At 40.4% G+C, this 18,491-nt stretch overlaps 1 protein-coding gene and 1 long non-coding RNA gene across 3 annotated transcripts in view; one reads left to right on the forward strand and one right to left on the reverse strand.

The window, feature by feature from the left end:
- The window catches only part of LOC109035856 (uncharacterized), a 17,866-nt gene extending 10,016 nt beyond the window's left edge, over window positions 1-7,850 (reverse strand). Inside the window, exon 1 of one of the 2 annotated variants that reach the window (XR_011900255.1) lies at window positions 7,647-7,850. This is a non-coding gene — a long non-coding RNA (uncharacterized lncRNA). The remainder of the gene's footprint in view (window positions 1-7,646) is intronic. The other variant, XR_011900254.1, reaches the window with a different exon arrangement.
- Window positions 7,851-7,875: 25 nt separating this feature from the next.
- Window positions 7,876-17,291, forward strand: LOC109035854 (uncharacterized). The gene is made up of 5 exons (XM_019049664.2): window positions 7,876-8,027; window positions 11,111-11,599; window positions 12,948-12,971; window positions 14,840-14,980; window positions 17,004-17,291. Exons 1-5 carry the CDS (start codon window positions 7,989-7,991, stop codon window positions 17,184-17,186), a joined length of 876 nt encoding a protein of 291 aa, XP_018905209.2. The 5' UTR covers window positions 7,876-7,988; the 3' UTR covers window positions 17,187-17,291.
- The last annotated feature ends 1,200 nt before the right edge of the window (window positions 17,292-18,491 follow it).

An 18,491-nucleotide genomic window follows, 5' to 3' on the forward strand; every position in this document is an offset into this window, starting at 1 on the left:
TGGCAAATTCGAGGGGCAAACCTACCCAGTTGACGATATATCAATAGGTTACGCATACTTTATGCGCTTCATCGACGTTTATGGAGCGAGATTTATGCGTGATTTTCGGAAATATGATTATTCACGCTCCTCAGCATGCTTGTTGCCTATGCGGCAAAATGAAGGCGAATATAAATTGAGGGACTTGAAAGAAAAGGCGCATAAGTGCAGTTTTTTGCTATTTCAAGAAATACGTGTTTAAAGTTTCAAGATCAACAGTGGAGTCTTATGGCAGAAAGAAAGTTTATATACTCACTTTTTGAGGCTTTAAAGCTGGATTTTGGTTGTGAATTCTTCAGAGAATATACTGTTCGAACTAGTTTTGGTTGAGTTCACAAATATCTCAATTTTTTCAAAAACTGCATCTATGAGCCTTGTTCTTCAAGCTCCTAACTCGGACTGCATCTGTCAAAGATCTATGTGTTTAATAGTGTTCGAATGCATGCTCTACTTAGTTGTCTATTCAGCGAAATTGAGGGCGGAATTCAGATGGACCTTACCTACCACTAATTTTACCAAATCGGTAATGGGTTGAATTGAGGCTCATAAAGCGAAAGAGATGCGTGTTTTCTTCATAGATAACTTCTCACTCTCCCCGGCATGTTTCTTGACTATGCGGGAAAATTGAAGGAGAGATTCAAATGGACGGCGTCCACCAATAGAATCACATGACGCCCTTTGGCTCAATGGACCACTAGACAAGGTACGAATTTAAGCAATCTGATACATGTTTCTTGACTAGAATTTCACGTAAAACACGATTCACACAACGAAAATTACTAAAATCAACTCCTAACGAAGATATTAACGTTTTTATATCACATTAGTTACGAGGAATTTGAACTGCCCGCTCACAAGAAACTCAAAGCTCTACGCGAGTCAAATCGCGCACTACAACGGTTTCAGAAAGCTTCTCAATCGAGTAATGTTCATTTTCCACCATGTGTTGTTCAAACGATTAACAATTTGCTAAAGCTGAGCCAAAGCGTCGAGATTGAGGTTGCCAGGTTTTTATATCGCAGAGACTGTCGTGATAACGTTTAGCGTGCGATGTGAATCACGTAGAGCTTTGAGTTTTCATGAGCGGGTGGTTTGAATTCACGCATCAAGAATCTTTCAATATCTTCGTAAGGAGTTAATTGCGGTAATTTTTGTTTTGCGCATCGTGTTTTACGTGAAATTTTGGTTAAGAAACATGTATTAGAATGCTGAAATTCGTACCTTGTCTAGTGGTCCATTGGTATATCGATGGCTAGAGTGCGACCGACACCACGTATCTCCATCGTGGTGTTTAAGATCTCCGCTCCTTGTTATATATTAAATTAATAAACTAATCAGAGAGAGGGGTATTACAGCATTTACAGCAGGCTGATCATCGACATTGATAGAGAAAATGATGGACTGAAAGGATCAATGGAGAATGAAGTGATTCCTTTAGTTCCTGAAGCAACACTTCAAATAATACAAATGACAACCTACACTTCACATGAATACAGCAGGGGAAAGGACTTGCGTTGCTAAGGCGCAATGATACAACTATTTGAACATTATGGATGCCCATGTTGTATCTGCAAAATTGAAGGCGCTATAGTGCAAGGCGTGAACTTGCAATGCTCCGCTCCTTACATGCCAATGTAGCCAAAAAGGTGTCGCTACGTCGCTCATCTTTGGGAGAATACTTAAAAAACGAGGCCCGATTACGTCTCTTCTATCTTCGAGTGTGTTGCTTACGTAGCCCTTGAAGCAACACCACAAATAATGCAATTGGTAACCACCACTTTACAGAAATACAGCAGGCGAAAGGACTGGCGTTGCTACGGCGCAATGATACAACTATTTGATCTTGATGGATGTCCATGCTGCATCTGCAAAATTGAAGGCGCGATGGTGCAAGGCGTGAACATGCTATGCTCCGCGCCGATGCTGCCAACGAAGCGTCGCGTCGCTCATACTCGGGAGAAAAGTTAAAAAACTAGACACGATTAAGTGCCTGCGATTCTGTCCTAAGCAAGAACGCCGTAAATCTATCAAGATTTTCTCTCATTTTTGGAACTTAACACTTTATAAAATAAAAACTGCACCCAACACACAAAAACTTAACCGATGCACCTCAACTTTTCAGGTTAAGTTTTTGATGGTATTTGCGAAAGAATGCGATGTATTTGTGGATTGAGGGAATATGGCAGGAAATGAGGAGATGCGATCTGCCGGAGGAGCTCTGGCAGGATCGCTATCAGTGGCGGTGGGTGTCGCAGAGCGCACAGAAGCGCTATAAAAGCGACTTGTTAGTTAGTTAGTGCGATAGAATTCTGTAAAAACATTGTCCCGAAGTACACAAGTTTTGCTGCTATGATGCATTGTTTCAAAAAAATGTAAAATGGCGTTTACGGCGCTTTTGCGTTGCACGACGGAGCAGTCGGGAAGGGGGGGGGGGCAGGGGGATGGGGATTTAAAAAACTTCCCTCAGAGGCTGTTAAGGAAATGAAAAGCTTTGGTACAGCCTTGTTTAATCAAAGGTCCTGCAGCGAGTTCAACGCGTGTTTCCGGGAAAAGGTAAGTTGAGTCCCAAACGATCTTTTGAGGGTAAGTTGAGTCCCGTCAATTAATCACCCATAGGTAAATCGAGTCCCGTCAACTAATCCTCCATAGGTAAATTGAGTCCCACTGTATTTGCGTTGGTGAACAGTGAATAGTAGTGGAAATAAATAAAAATACGAAGGCATCGTCAACATCTCCTTCACTTAAAAATGACAAGTCGAATAAATATTTTAAATAATTGCTGAGTTCAGATCGAGAGTCTTTATACACGGTCGCTAAGCCGCACATTTGTATGTGGCGCCACCAACTCTGTCCAAGATGAAAGCGACATCCCTTAAGTCTAACATTCGGCCATACTCAACGAGCTGCTTTGTGTAAACCTTCTTCGAAGTCCAAAAAGACTTCTTTCGGTTGGAACTTTAAACCTAAATATTCACAGCGCTTGACGACAAACCGAAGTGCTGTTGCGTACGTAATCAGTTTTTTTTTGTCAGGCAATAACAAGAAAATTACAAAACAACTCATCTGGTATGGTCATGTCCAGAGAATGGCAGGAGACAGGTTGCCGAAGAAGGTCCTTGACTGGGTTCCTCCTGGGAGAAGACGCAGAGGGCGCCCAATGAAAGGTTGGAGGGACGGGATTGAAGCAGAAATGTTGAGGTGCTCAATCCCCCAAGATTTGTGGTTTGAAAGAGAGCAGTGGAGGTTAGGAGTCGTAGAGCGCGAGGGAGTGCTAAGCTTTTTACAATCACTTAACTTCACAAAACATTTACTTCATTTCTTGCCTCTCACGCACACTCTCCCATCCTCACACATACAGTGATAATGCTACCGGGACTCAATTTACGTACCACCAATTAGGAGTCGAGACTCAATTTACCTTCTCCCCTAATGACCCCAATGCATTGGGACTCAACTTACATTCGTCCGTGTTTCCAACCGATAACTTTTCGTACTTCCCGGTATGTTCGCTATCTCGGCAATTGGATAGAAGACGAGCCTCAAATAGACAAAGTATCTACCATTAGGTTTAGGTACGTATTTTCTAGAGACACTAATTATAAACTTTAATAGATCAATGTATGTGCTCTGTTAAAGTTCATCGGGCGAGATAAACGTGTGTTTTTCGTGTTTCCGCTCTTATGTAAGTTCGTTGCCTAACCGGCGAAATTGCAGGCGAATTTCAAATTGACTATACATCTAGCTGCAGGGGCGGACTGGTAGTCGAAAAGTTAGGAGGAGACCTCAATGTAAGGGCCCCTCCTGTCGTTCGGGAGCCCCTTTAAGAAGGTCCGGGGGCCCACCCCCCGTAAAATTTGAAAATTTCACACTTTTTAAACACGTAGATATTATTGGAGTTGGATTCTACAGTACTTGAACTTCTAAATAACCCATTACCAGGATTCTTCGGGGGTCCCTTCATCTTACTCTATACTATAAAATCATAAGGGTTGCCGTGTCACGCTGAGGGTGTCACGCAGAGGGTGTCACGCTGAGGGTGTAACGCTAATCATGTCACAAACCGGTTTCTCCTCCAATCCCCGCTCCCCTCCCGCCTAGCACGCTTACATGCTTCCCGCCGTCACCTAACCGGGTTTTCCCTAACTCTCAATGATCTTTTAACGATCTCACGATATCTGCTTATTAGGCGCGAAGCGCCTCTGGGGGGTTGGACCGTGGAGCGGCCAGGGGGCGCAGCCCCCTAGTCACAAATGATTTTGGCGACCTTCCATGTCTCTTAGAGACAAATTTTGAAGGAATTCAGGCCTTTTAGTGATTAAAAAGGATAAGAAAATTTCAACATCAAGGGAAAAAAACGATGACTCGAAAAAAATTCGCCGCGGGGGCCCCTTCGGGACCACCCCGGAACGCGTGAGGTATCACGCTTCAATTGAAGGCGATTACGAATATTCTGCATTTACATGACGAGATTTTCCAATTTGTTTTTAATTATATTGTCGATTTGAGGTCCTTTTATTAATTAGTTAAATTATTCCTGCTTCTTAATTTTTAATTATTCTGCAAAAACTATCCATTTGCGAAATACAACCCTGGCTTTCGCGCCGTGAAACCACAGCCCGAACAATCGAAACTACAGTAGCGGCATCGGAAAACCGAAAAACAACGCGGGGACGCTACTTCAATATTTATCTTCCATCGCCTCGTTAAGGCGCAGGGATACAACTATTTGAACTCTCCGGAACGCGTGAGGTATCACGCTTGAATTGAAGGCGTTTTCCAATCATCTGTATTTACATGACGTGATTTTCCAAACTGCATTGCATTATATTGTATATTTGAGATCCTTTTATTATATAGTTAAATTACTCCTGCTCCTTAATTTCTAATTATTTTGCAAACACTATCCATTTGCGAAATACAGCCCTCGCTTTCACGCCCATAAACCACGTTAGTCTTCTCTATTTTATTGTAGATTTAAAGTCCTTTTGTTATTTAGTTAAATTATTCCTGCTTCTTAATTTTTAATTATTCTGCAAAAATTATCTTTTTGCGAAATACAATCCTGGCTTTAGGGCCCTTAAACTCCGGCCTTATCGGTCGAAACTGCAGTCTCGGCACAGGAAAGCCGAAAAACCAAACGGGGACACTACTTCAATATTAAACTTCCATCGCCTTGCTAAAGCAGAAGGATACAAATATTTGAACTCTCCGGAACGCGTGAGGTATCACGCTTCAATTGAAGGCGTTTTCGAATCTTCTGTCTTTACATGACTATATTTTCCAAATAGTTTTGCATTATATTGTAGATATGAGTTCCTTTTATTATTTAGTTAAATTACTCCTGCTCTTCAGTTTTTAATTATTCTGCAAAAACTATCCGTTTGCGAAATACAACCCTCGATTTAGCGCCCTTCAACTACGGCCCGAACGGTCGAAACTACAATAGCGGCATCGGAAAACCGAAAAACAACGCGGGGACGCTACTTCAATATTAAGCTTCCATTGCCTTGCTAAGGCGCAGGGATACAACTATTTGAACTCTCCGGAACGCGTGAGGTATCACGCTTCAATTGAAGGCGTTTTCGAATCTTCTGTAAGAACATGACGTGATTTTCCAAACTGCATTGCATTATATTGTATATTTGAGATCATTTTATTATATAGTTAAATTACTCCTGCTCCTTAATTTCTAATTATTTTGCAAACACTATCCATTTGCGAAATACAACCCTGGCTTTCGCGCCGTGAAACCACAGCCCGAACAGTCGAAACTACAGTAGCGGCATCGGAAAACCGAAAAACAACGCGGGGACGCTACTTCAATATTTATCTTCCATCGCCTCGCTAAGGCGCAGGGATACAACTATTTGAACTCTCCGGAACGCGTGAGGTATCACGCTTGAATTGAAGGCGTTTTCCAATCTTCTGTATTTACATGACGTGATTTTCCAAACTGCATTGCATTTTATTGTATATTTGAGATCCTTTTATTATATAGTTAAATTACTCCTGCTCCTTAATTTCTAATTATTTTGCAAACACTATCCATTTGCGAAATACAGCCCTCGCTTTCACGCCCATAAACCACGTTAGTCTTCTCTATTTTATTGTAGATTTAAAGTCCTTTTGTTATTTAGTTAAATTATTCCTGCTTCTTAATTTTTAATTATTCTGCAAAAATTATCTTTTTGCGAAATACAATCCTGGCACAGCAAAACCGAAAAACAACGCTGGGACGCTACTTCAATATTAAACTTCCATCGCCTTGCTAAGGCGTAGGGATACAACTATTTGAACTCTCCGGAACGCGTGAGGTATCACGCTTCAATTGAAGGCGTTTTCGAATCTTCTGTAAGAACATGACGAGACTTTCCAAATTGTTTTGCATCACATTGTCGATTTGAGTTCCTCTTATACATACATAAAGTCGCTTTTATAGCGCCGCCTCGCGCTCTGCGACGCCCACTCGCCATTGCCCCCATTGCCCATCGCCATTCTTATTATTTAGTTAAATTACTCCTGCCCTTTAGTTTTTAATTATTCTGCAAAAACTATCTTCTTACGAAATACAATCCTGGCGGCACAGGAAAACAGAAAAACAACGCGGGGACGCTACTTCAATATTAAGCTTCCAATGCCTTACTAAGGCGCGAGGATGCAGCTATTTGAACTCTCCCGAACCCGTGAGGTATGACGCTTCAATTGAAGGTGTTTTCGAATCTTCTGTATTTACATGACGAGATTTTCCAAATAGTTTTGCATTATACTGTAGATGAGTTCCGTTTATAATTTAGTTAAATTACTCCTGCTTCTTAATTTTTAATAATTCTGCAAAAATTATTTGTTTGCGAAATACAATCCTGGCTTTAGCGCCCTTAGACTACGGCCTTAACTGTCAAAACTGCAGTAGCGGCATCCTCGCGCTGCAAATATTGGCTTACGCATTCTTTGTCGGCTTTATCGCCAATGATGTTTAAATTATTGCTTTTGTATGGCAATCTAGTGTGTTTGATGTCTCACTAATGAGAGAAGCTCTACTTTTTAAAATTTATTGCAGTAAGTACGAGTAATACCTATATTGAAACGAATCGCATGCTTTTTTGCAATGCAAATTACCTACTTGCTAATAAATGGAACTCATTTTATTGTTTGTTTAAAAATCAAATTGATGTTCAAATGATTTAAAAATATAGTAATTTTATGGTAAAAAAAATTGTACTTAGATTGCATAAAATTGCAACATTTTCTTCAAAATATTTCTTTTTTTCTTCTTTTTTGTCATAATTTTCTTTTCACTATGCTACTCGCGTGAATGCGTGCGGATAGTAGATCCTGGTCCCACGATAAGCAGAGCTTTGGAGACTTAAACTTCTGTCGCAAATCTGGAAGGTTTACATTAAATACTTTTACCTAATAACCACAATTTGTCAGACCTTAGGTGCTTAATTTATTTTTTCTACGAGAAATAAATTGAGATCTACGAGTGAGAAGTCATGGGAGCACACGAACCTCCTTTCTATTCTCAGATACCCAAGATATAAAAGGAACATAAAACCATATTTAAATGAGCATAATGAGATTAAAAAAATAAAAATGAGAAAACTTACCAGCCTCCAAAAAAAGGAGAAAATGTCTTTTTGGCGACAATCTTTTTCGAACAATCAAAATAACCATTGCATGAAAGGGGAACTGAGGTTTTACTGGTCCCGGAAAAGCAAATTCACTTTTAATGATGTTAGCATAGTTTCGCCGGGAGGCTGACATTGAAGCAGGAAAAGTAGCGACACTTTCCGATGCAAATTCTCGCCTGGACCACATTACTCTCGCCTCGGCCGACGAGACAAAGAGGCAATACGTCAACATTTACACCTGGACAAACATTAAAATTTAGCCCATGTTTTTGAAACCAAATCATTTCTCCGGCCGGAGAGAGGAACAGAGTCCATGCGATGTTTTCACGGATACCTCGATTTTTGTGCGTCGCTGCGGTAAGAACTTTTTGACTTAAAATCCCAGTGGCGTTTGCTGCGGCTCCATAGCTTGAGTCCGAAAATGCGTACCTTCCTCAATTGCGACGCTTATAAATCTACGATCATTAAATTTTTTTAAAAAGAAAACTATGACCAAAAAATTTACTTCAAATTTACTGTTAATATTTTTACATGAGAAAATACATTATAAAAAAAAACTTTTCAATGGTGAAATTACCAGACCACGTAACTCGGTTTGCGACGTTGCAGACTTCCTGCGACACTTCATTTTTTAAACAGAAAATCACTCAACTTCAATTCTTGAAACTTGTGACTTGAAACCGTGATTTTTCTTCCCTGTCCGAAGAGATCTCAGTGAAAAATTCAAGGAAAGATATTGATGTGTTCTCTTTCAACAAAATATAATTAGAGCAGAGTTTTTAAACACGACACGATTTCAACGAGACACGTGGTTTGGGAGTTTCATCATCGATTTGTGCATTTTTGTTTTCAAAAACTAAAATCAAGTGAGGATTAGCAACTCTGTATTCAGATATACACGTTTTCCATTATCGGCCACAGATATAGAGGTTGTAGGACATTTCGTCAACGATTTTTTTGTCCGCGCACCTGTTTTTTCCAGTAATTTACGTCCACGCGTTTTTTCGGCACGGGAGTTTTGGTCCACGTGCGAGTTGAGACCCAAAGTTAATTGGCCCACATGTAAATACAAAAGACAATTGCTCACGACGTTTTTGGATGAAAATGTATAATGTCTTGGAAGAATGAGGGTTTGCTTGTTTTTTTGTTTTGTCTGTTTGGTCCAACGGAGAATAATATATAGTTGAGAGTTTTGGTAAAAATGGGGGAGCGTCAATTCCACGAGACAAAATTCACTGAAACTCTCTACACCTCTTTATTGCAACAGGACTTAATTATCTTTCATGAAATTCCCACCTTGTTATACCTGAACCGGATAAACCTCTATATTTGCCTCAGCTAAAGGCTCTTCGATTTTTTCTGTGTACGATAAGTATCTTGAGTTATTTTGCGAGGAAAATCTGTACTTTTAAAGGATGCCTGTCATTCTTAAAACGTTCGATTTCGTATAATACTGTGCAACACCTCTGTTGTGAAATAATTGCTTCAGGCGCCGCCGCACGGCGGCCAGCGCGAAACGCGCATTGGCGCCTACAAACCTAAGTGGATACTTCAAGCATTGTGCAATGCGTGAAGTATCCACTTAGGTTTGTGGGCGCCAGTGAGCCTCTCGCTCTGACAGCACGCCGGCCGCTCCGCTCTGTTAGGCTTTAATATTTATACTCGCATAGTCAGCGTTTTTTAACTCATGATTTTGAAATGTTTGCACACTCTGCGTTGATGTTTTTCATTTAAATTGATGGGAAAAAATATGTATCAATTTATCAAAGGAGAATAATAATAAAATGTGTGTTTTTTAAATATTGGTGGTTCCGTGTCAAAATTAATAATTTCCAAAGCACTTTAATTTTTTCTTTTACATTTTGTGCTTTTACTGTGCTGCAGCGAGGTGTACGCGCAACCTACGCTCAAAATTTGGCGTATCTGGCGCACTGTGGAACGAGTCAATAGGAGAAATCGGACAAAATTTGGAAACTTTGAAAGCTTATATTTTCGAAAATATGAAAAAAATATGTTTAAAAGTGGCTCCTTTGATTTTATCGTGAAATGGAGATGTTGCATGTGTGAGGAATTTGCGATTTGACTGTTGATTCTCATGTAAAAGTTGGCGAGAAACACGATGGTGCCACTGGTTTCCTCTGAAATCAACTCCCAAGCTCGAAAAAAGCTCTCAAGTTGAAGCCAAAATGGAGGGGATATCCCACGCTATCCTGAGAGTCCACCTCTACATCAAGACAAACTCTCCCTCCATGCAAGGATATGGAGAAAATACAATATTGACGGGGCTGCCACCTTATTTGGGGATTCTAAAACTGAAATCACGGCAACCCTGTCAATGTATTTGCTCCCTATCTTTGCATGGAGAGTTTGTCTTGATGTAGGCGTGGACTCCTAGGATAGCGTGGGATATCCCCTCCATTATTTTGTCCTCAACTTGAGAGCTTTTTTTGAGCTTGGGAGTTGGGGAACACCATCGTGTTCCTCGCGAACTTTTACACAAGAATCATTAGTCAAATCACAAATTCCTCACACATGCAACATCTTCATTGCCTAGCAGGAACACCCCTTGAAATTGAATTCGTGACAAAATAAACCTACAAATTTGAAATTTTAGACAAAAATGTCTTGTCTGACCCCTTCTACGAGCTCGTTCCACTGTATGGCGGGGGTGGCGATTACCAACCGACTCCGCGCTCAAAGGTCTGCGAACCCTTGGGCCGACATGTTAAAATTGTCTAAAAGCAGCTTAAATTTCTCGTATTTTTTGACAAAAATTGCATTGTACGCCTGATTTTTTTTTTAAAAAATTTGAACCCTGGAATCCTTACTTTCCGCACCCAACGTATAATGTGCGGAGTCTATGCCTTTTTTCTGTGAGCCCGACTCTGGTTTTCCACCCCTCGAAACTGTTTTACCGTACTGCCGTGCTAAAGGAAAAACGCCGTATGAACTTCCAGACGTTCCCAAATTTCCTTCGGTAAAAACCGAATTTCCTGGCAAAGTTATGAATATTTTCCTTAGAATTTTTCAGGTAATTTTGTTCGTATTTTCATCTAAATTCCCAGAAAATTTTAAGAAAAACATGCATACACTGGAAAAAAAAAACACATCGGATCTAGAGTCCAGACTCTTAAAAACATCAACGAGAAAAAGTACTCTTGATTCAATCAGAATCTAGCTTAAATCAAGAGCCAAGCCTCTTAATTTGAGCGGATTTCGTTTTGATTCAAGCAAAAATCCGATTGAATCAAGAGTATTTTTTCTTGTCAATGTTTTCAAGAGTCTGGACTCTAGATCCAATGTGTTTTTTCCCCAGTGTATCTTCCCTCAAAAATACACATTTTATTGAAGGAAATTTGGCAATTCTAGAATGTTCATACGGCGTTCTTCCTTAGCACGACAGCATAACACTCATACGTTTATATCTACACACCCCGAAGGTACTCATCTCCTCATCATGGCGCGCAACTCAAGATGTAAACTGCGAAAATTTACCGGCGGACAGTTCCCTTTCACGGCGAGCTCCAGCGGCTTCAGATTACTGGTCGATGGCCTCCCTGGCCACCCTGGCGCAAGGCACCTTGCCGGGGATCACCAATTCGATGACGTCAGCAACGGAAATGGCCAACGCCATGTACAACAACCCCGAGTTGCAGACCTTGTTCAAGGAGATGCCGAATCTGATGGACGAGCTCCGTAATTTGGACAAGGAGCAGATATCCAACTTGATGTTCCTTTTCCAGCTCTATAAGTCTATTCCGCCGCCTCTGGTCAAGTTCTTCCACAGCGTCATCTCGAAGATCAAGTCGATCGCACCTATGGTCCACGACTTGGCCAAGTTCAACATCGCCGGCGAACTCACCACCTACGTCCAGTCGGTCACCAATCCAGTCAATAATTGGTTCTCGACCATCGCCAGCTACATCCCGGTTAGAGCTTTGAATGAGTCAATATACATAGATAATGTACGCCAGGCACGTGGTCGCACTGGAAAAAAAACACATTGGATCTAGAGTCCAGATTCTTGAAAACATTGACAAGAAAAAGGACTCTTGATTCAATCAGATTTAAGCTTAAATCAAAAGGAAATCCGCTCAAATTAAGAGGCTTGGTTCTTGATTAGGCTTAAATCTGATTGAATCAAGAGTATTTTTTCTTGTCGATGTTTTTAAGAGTCTGGACTCTAGATCCAATTTGGTTTTTTTCCAGTGCGGGGGGCTTGGGGGGCTTGGGGGACTTGGGGGGATCAAGCCCCCCCCCCCCCCCCCGAGAGCAAAAAAATGAGGAAAAGAGAGAAGGAAAGAGGAAACAGAAGATGAGAAAGTGCGAGAAAAGAAGAAGTCTGAGACCATCGAAGATATTTGTCTCTTTTAATGTAGGGTCATAAATGAAAACACCGTGTTCATTCCTAAAATTTTCGTCAGAAAAGCCGTGCAAATAGAGTTGAAATTTCGAAAATTTCCCAGCTTTGTTGAATGTAACAATTCGAAAGTATTTTGTGTTAAAGTAAAAAAAACGTAATTTTTCTGCATTAATTTGCAAAAAATCTGCGTTACAGAAGCCTTAAAATGCGTCCATATAGAATTAAAATTTTAAAAATTTTCAGGATCTTTTTGAATGAGTAAGATTCAAAGGTCTTTTTCGCTGAAAGTTCAAAAAGGAAACGTAATTTTTCTGCAGATATTGATGGAAAATCTGCGTCACGGAAGCCTCAAAATGCGTCTAATTAGTTTACAAATTTCTGAAATTTTCCGGGTGTTTACTAATGACTGAAATCAACTTCCATGAACGCAATATCGATTTGTGAGAGTTGTCGCGATCATGTGATTTGAATTCGACGATCGCTCATTGTTCAATTACAGAAATATCCGGCATTTTGTTAGTATGCTAAATGATGGCGAATGCTAAATAATATATCCATGATGGCGTTTTAATGCCGTCTTGGATTTTGCGGCATGTTAAGTTGGGTTCACTGCCGAGTGTGATCTACTGATGAGGTCTAAAAAGGCCCAAACCGGTACCTATAGATCTCTCGGCGTGACTCCAACTTAATATTCCAATGCAAACTGCAAAAAAAAAAATAATAATTTTGACTCTAATTTTAATTTTTGGAACTTCTTGGCTTTATTTTCCCCGCGAAATGGTGTGGACCCAGCACTATTTCTCCACCTTGTTACATACAGTTCGGGCCACTTCTTAGTGTTTTTTTTTTTCTAAATGATGACTTTGTGACCAATTTTTCTTGTAAAATGATCATTTTTTTCTCTCTCTTTTCAGAAAAACTACCGAAGAGCTCTTCAGGTAAGAGCTTTAGAACAACTTTCCGTTACCTGTTCATTGATATATTCCTGAGCGTTTTGCATTTAAAGAAATGCTATGTATAATAATTTGGACCATCACCATGAGTTCTTGCTGTACAAAAAAAGTACAAGATTACTGAATTGTGCAGGACACGGCTTACAATACTTAAGAGCAGAAGGAGGAGGGGTGTTAACCGTTGCGGCAATGATAACAACCGTTGCGGCGTATCCTCCTTGGTATAAACTTGGTCTTTAAATTTTATTAGGGTGAATTATAAGTAAAGGATGTCACGAATAAGTAAGTGGTCTCCTTCCATAATTTCGAGCAAAGCTCTAATTTAAGTTCTAAAAAATTACACAGAGGCTCATAACAGGATAGAAAATCGAGCTTTATTCAGTCTACAATTTTGTCACTTATACTCTTCAGCGAACTTTGCTCGAAATGTCATGGGTGCCTACGTCAATTTTTTCCTCTTTTTTTTTAAATGGGTAACTCAGCTTCATTATCCATGGTACCCTTAAAGTAAAGTAGGCCGACCTTTTCAACTTAGCATAGAATTTTCTTTGAGCAAAACATGATAAATACAGAGAATTTTTAACATAATTTTTGGATGTATTTTCCTCAAGAACCAGCCATGACTGTTTCCAAAACAAATTCCTCGCGACACGATGGGCTATATAAAGTGCCCCAAAATCAAAGAGATTTTATAAAACGGCGCACGTGTCTGCCTCACACAGTGATCTTTATGTAAAAAGAAAAATGCGACAAAAAAGTATCCTGAAACTGTTTGCAGGGTAGTCTATAGTACGCGTAGACTTAAAATCGCGAAAAATCAAAATCTTGGCGCTGTTCATATTTTCGAAATATCGGATTTTGAAATGTTTATAGTAAATGCAAGTTTTCCCCTGATTTTGATCAAGTTTTTTTTTCTTCTTCTTCTTCTTCATATGTCTATTGAATCGGTGTCGATCGGTTCACGTCGATCGATTCACGTTTTTATTTTTCGTCCGATTCATGTCGATCTCATACATACCCTCTCGTTGCATGCAGACTTCCTATCGTACTTTTTGTTAATGGAACAATTCGCCTGCTACTGCGTCTGCAGCAATTGTTGTTACGAATGTGTTGTGCGTGCTGATTTCAGCTCATTACATACTCGACTCTCTGAAGGCGTTTCATGTGCATGAGTAGCGCCATCTGTCAGAGAATGAACGAAGTAGGAGTTGAGCGATTCATTTATTTTCACTTCCGTTGTACTCCAACAGGGTGCTCCACTTTCGCACATAGAACGCCTTCAGACAGTCATGTATGTAATGAACTGAGATCAGCACGCACAACATATTCGTAGCAACAATTGCTGCGGACGCAGCTGAAGGCGAACTGAAAACAACCGTATGATAAGCTCGCGCCCCAAATTTCATTCTGGCCAGCCTGTGCGGTAATCGGGCCCTGAGCTCAGGTGTGCACAGAACTTTTATCAATTACATACGAATATACGAATACTTCACTTCAACAAGTAGTCCACAACTTGACGTCGGAGGATTACATTCAGCTCCACTTCTATTTTTTTTTTTTTTTTTTTTTTTTTTTTTTTTTTTTTTACCAGTGTGGCAACTAGATTAGATGCAATGTTTAATTAATAACAACGATGGCGAGGGGTTGCGATTTTACAAATGGCAATTTCTTGTATCATTGGAGCCAAAATCGCAATACATTGCAATTCATTGCGATTGCAGTGGAATCACAAGTTTCGTCCTCATCGATGATAATGTTAAAATCCTGGAGATTTTATCGCGATAGAATAACAATGAAATCGCAACTTTCCCGCTCCAGTCCATCTGATTGGTTGTCTGTTCAATTTATTTCAGGCTCCGGCTTGGGGGACGGTAGCGAACACCGTGGGGGGAATCCTGATGAAGAATATAGGGGTCCCGCCGCCCCTGATACCACTCAACTTACTGCGACAAGGTTTGACGCAGCTCGCGACATCGTATATGAATCAGAATTTGGTAAGTCATAGCTGAATTAAAAAAAATGCATACCGACAATGGGCCTGTTGCAAACTTTGCTAGAGCAGAATGAAGAGTTGTTTCCTATAGATAATGCCTCAAAAATCACGATGAGCGCATCGGCAAAGTCTGAAATGCACTCATAACTTCACAATCTGCGTAAGAAATTTGCGTTATTTTGAGCTTCCCGCTTCAAAAACGATACTACTGCACAGGTGAACATTTTGTTAGAGGAGTCGCTCCATCGTCGGCAATATTCATCATGGCCGACGCTTGCGCAGTTCCTCGCGTAATTCGAGGAGAGTTCAAGGTCAATTAAGGCGGGCGAGGAAAATATGAACGTAAACACGCCGATTGTTATATGGTTTAATCCTGTTCAGGTGTTATCTCGTCCCATCACACGTGTTTTGGCGGACTGGCGTCGGCCATGATGAGTATTGTCGCCAATGGAACGACTCCTCTAACAAAATGTTCACCTGTACCGTAGTATCGTTTTCGAAGCGGGAAGCTCAAAAAACCGCAAATTTCTTACGCAGATTGTGAAGTTATGAGTGCATTTCAGACTTTGCCGATGCGCTCATCGTGATTTTTGAGGCATTATCTGTAGGAAACAACTCTTAGTTTTGCTCTAGCAAAAGTTTGCAACAGGCCCATTCTGCCATGCTATGTGTGCATACTTGAATGGCGTCTACTACATCTTAATAATTTCAGGAAATTTCCGTCAAGTCACGAGGAATGTACACCAAAAATCAGGCGAATGAAGTTTTGCAACGTTGCAATGAATGAGACCTCTTTGGCTCTGACCCCTTCCTTTTATCATGTTGTGAGCGCCGCACACATCGCATCGTATTATTCGAGGACAAGGAATTATTGAAGCGCCTTCATTTTTTCAATATGCAATACGGACATATCCAAAGCACGAATAGTTGCTACTAGGCGTTTTGTCAAGTTAGCGTAGAGTTTGGCGGCTTTGTAAGTAAATATGTATGAAAATGGCCACTTAAACAAGAGGATTGAGCGGCAAAGCTTAACACATCATGAGAGCTCCATTCGGACTGATAACAAAAGAGGGGCTTGGAGGACAAGGCGCAAAAGTGCAGTTTTTGGAAACATTGAGATATTCATGAACATAACTGAAACTATAGTTTGAAAGTATGTTCTGTGAAAAATTCACGACTAAAATCCAACTTTAAGGCATCAAAAAGTGAGTTTGAACTTCCTTTCTGCCATAAGGCAGCAAGAAATTTTGAAACAATTTAGGTAAACACGTATTTCTTGAAATAGCAAGAACTGCACCATAGAGAAAAAAAGGAGGTGTTTGCATTTCGGGCATCGTGGAATTTTTTTGATGACGTAAGTCGGCACAAGCGACTTTTATCATCGATTTTCTTGGAAATGGTGTAATTTATGGAAAAAGTCATTCTATAAAAAGTGCTTGAAATTATATCATAAGTTGATTTAAGCAAAAAAATGAGACATTATGGTCCGTTTTTCATACTTCGAATTCCGGATTTCGCTGGTCAGGTTGTACCGACCTTTACGTCACAGGATAAACAAACCTCAAGATACAAACACCTCCTTTTTTTTTCTCTATGGAACTGCACCCATGCGCCGTGTCCTCCAAGCCCCTCAAATGAACTTTCCGTCATTTCCTTTGAGTACTTCCTCCCGTCAATTGGATCGCATTTAGCAAAAAGGAACCAGCGCAATACAGTGTTGTAAAAATGTTGCTTCTTCATAACGATCTGAAAAATCTCTCAAAATAGGTAGCAAATGCCTAGTTGATGCTCCCTACCAAAAAATTGTCAATTTTAAAGGAAAATAATTGAGTAAATTTTAATACTGTACTTTATATTGAGTATTTTTAAAGGAAAGATGAACTTGCGCGATTTTGAAAACACTGTGATTGCGCTGGTTAATTTTTGCTAAAATCGATCCAATTATTCGTTATGTTTGGCGGAACAAAACTGCCGATTGTAAATTGAAAATTTTTTCATGATCAATTTTTTATAATTTATTACAGCATATGCCTGCATTGCCGAAATTACCTGGAGGAAGGATTGAATGGGTACCTCTCAAATCAGTTCTTTCACCAAGAAGACACAAAAAACCCAAGCCGAAACCTAAGCCGAAACCCAAGCCAAAACCTAAGCCTCCCTCCCCTCCACCACCGCCATCTCCACCTTCTCCTCCAGAACGCAGATAAAGTCTTCTGGACAACAACGCTCCGTTGCGAAAAGATAACTTTGGCCTGTTCCTAAATATTTGTTCAAGTCAAATAAAGCCTGAGAAATTGGTTTCTTATACTGGATCTTTGAGTTCCTCATTTTGTGACAGCTTTATTGATGTTAAGGAAAAAGAGGCAGGGCCGGATCTAGGGGATGGCCACATGCCGCGGCCCATGGCGGCAAATTTAGGGGGCGGCAAATGTTGTAATTTTTTTAAATATACTTAGGTATTAAAAAAATCGGATTCAGAAAAAAAATTACAGACGAGAAAAGGTTACAAAATATCTCTCATTTCCTGAGAGCATAGTAATTTCTAATTTTGTCGCCTTTCGGTGATACAAGAGACAGCACCTTTAATTAGTCGAGTTAAGAGAGAAACCAAACACGCAATTTGACCTGGAACGGCGCGGCGCATAGAGCAATGATGACGAGGACTTGAGATGAAAAGAAGAAACCCTCGGCGCGGCGGTCGGCATGTAACACATATCAGCGCCTACAAGACTGCATGAATACTTCACGCATTGCGTCAAACACAGTGCGGTCAGCGTGAAACGCATAGCGCCTACAAGACTGCATGAATACTTCACGCATTGCGTCAAACACAGTGCGATCAGCAGCGGTCGCCGTGAAACGCAAAGCGCCTACAAGACTGAAGGAATACTTTACAAATTGCGCCAAACCCATTGCGGTCAGTGCGGCGCGGCGGCGGAAGTTAAAATTATTAAATCACATTTATGTTTGTTCTTTCATAATTTTTTCGTTCATTTCTTCAAATGGAAGGCCTCGTCCACACAGAGATAGGTATACGGAACTTAACTTTTCCGCAAAGTTTTGTGAACTTTTGCTAGTGGTGTTGACAGCGTTTTTCGCAAATAATGTGTCCAACAAGAATGAACGCGTCTAATGCACCCCTCTCCCTTTGGCACGTTTTACTTAATGGTTTTTATTGATGTTTCAAAATGAATGATAAGGGGACGGCAAAATGCAGGCGGCCCATGGGCGGCAAGTTGGTAAATCCGGCCCTGAAAAGAGGGTTTTAAAAAGTCAAGGAAGTTTTTACAAAATCACGTTCTCAAAGAAAACTTACCTGCTTTTCCAGCGAAAGAAGTAGGAAAAGAGGTTTGCAACGTTGCGAACAGAGATACGTGGTTTCATACTTGGGTCATCGATGTACATTTGAATGATTTTGACTTAAAATGGTGGTTTGATTGGGAGCCACAAAACAGAGGCACTGCGTTTTTACTAAAGTTGTGAAAAAGATCGAAAAGAAATATAGATTAGGA

This window comes from Bemisia tabaci, chromosome 7 (genome assembly GCF_918797505.1).
Source record: "Bemisia tabaci chromosome 7, PGI_BMITA_v3".
NCBI classification, from domain to species: Eukaryota; Metazoa; Arthropoda; class Insecta; order Hemiptera; family Aleyrodidae; genus Bemisia; species Bemisia tabaci.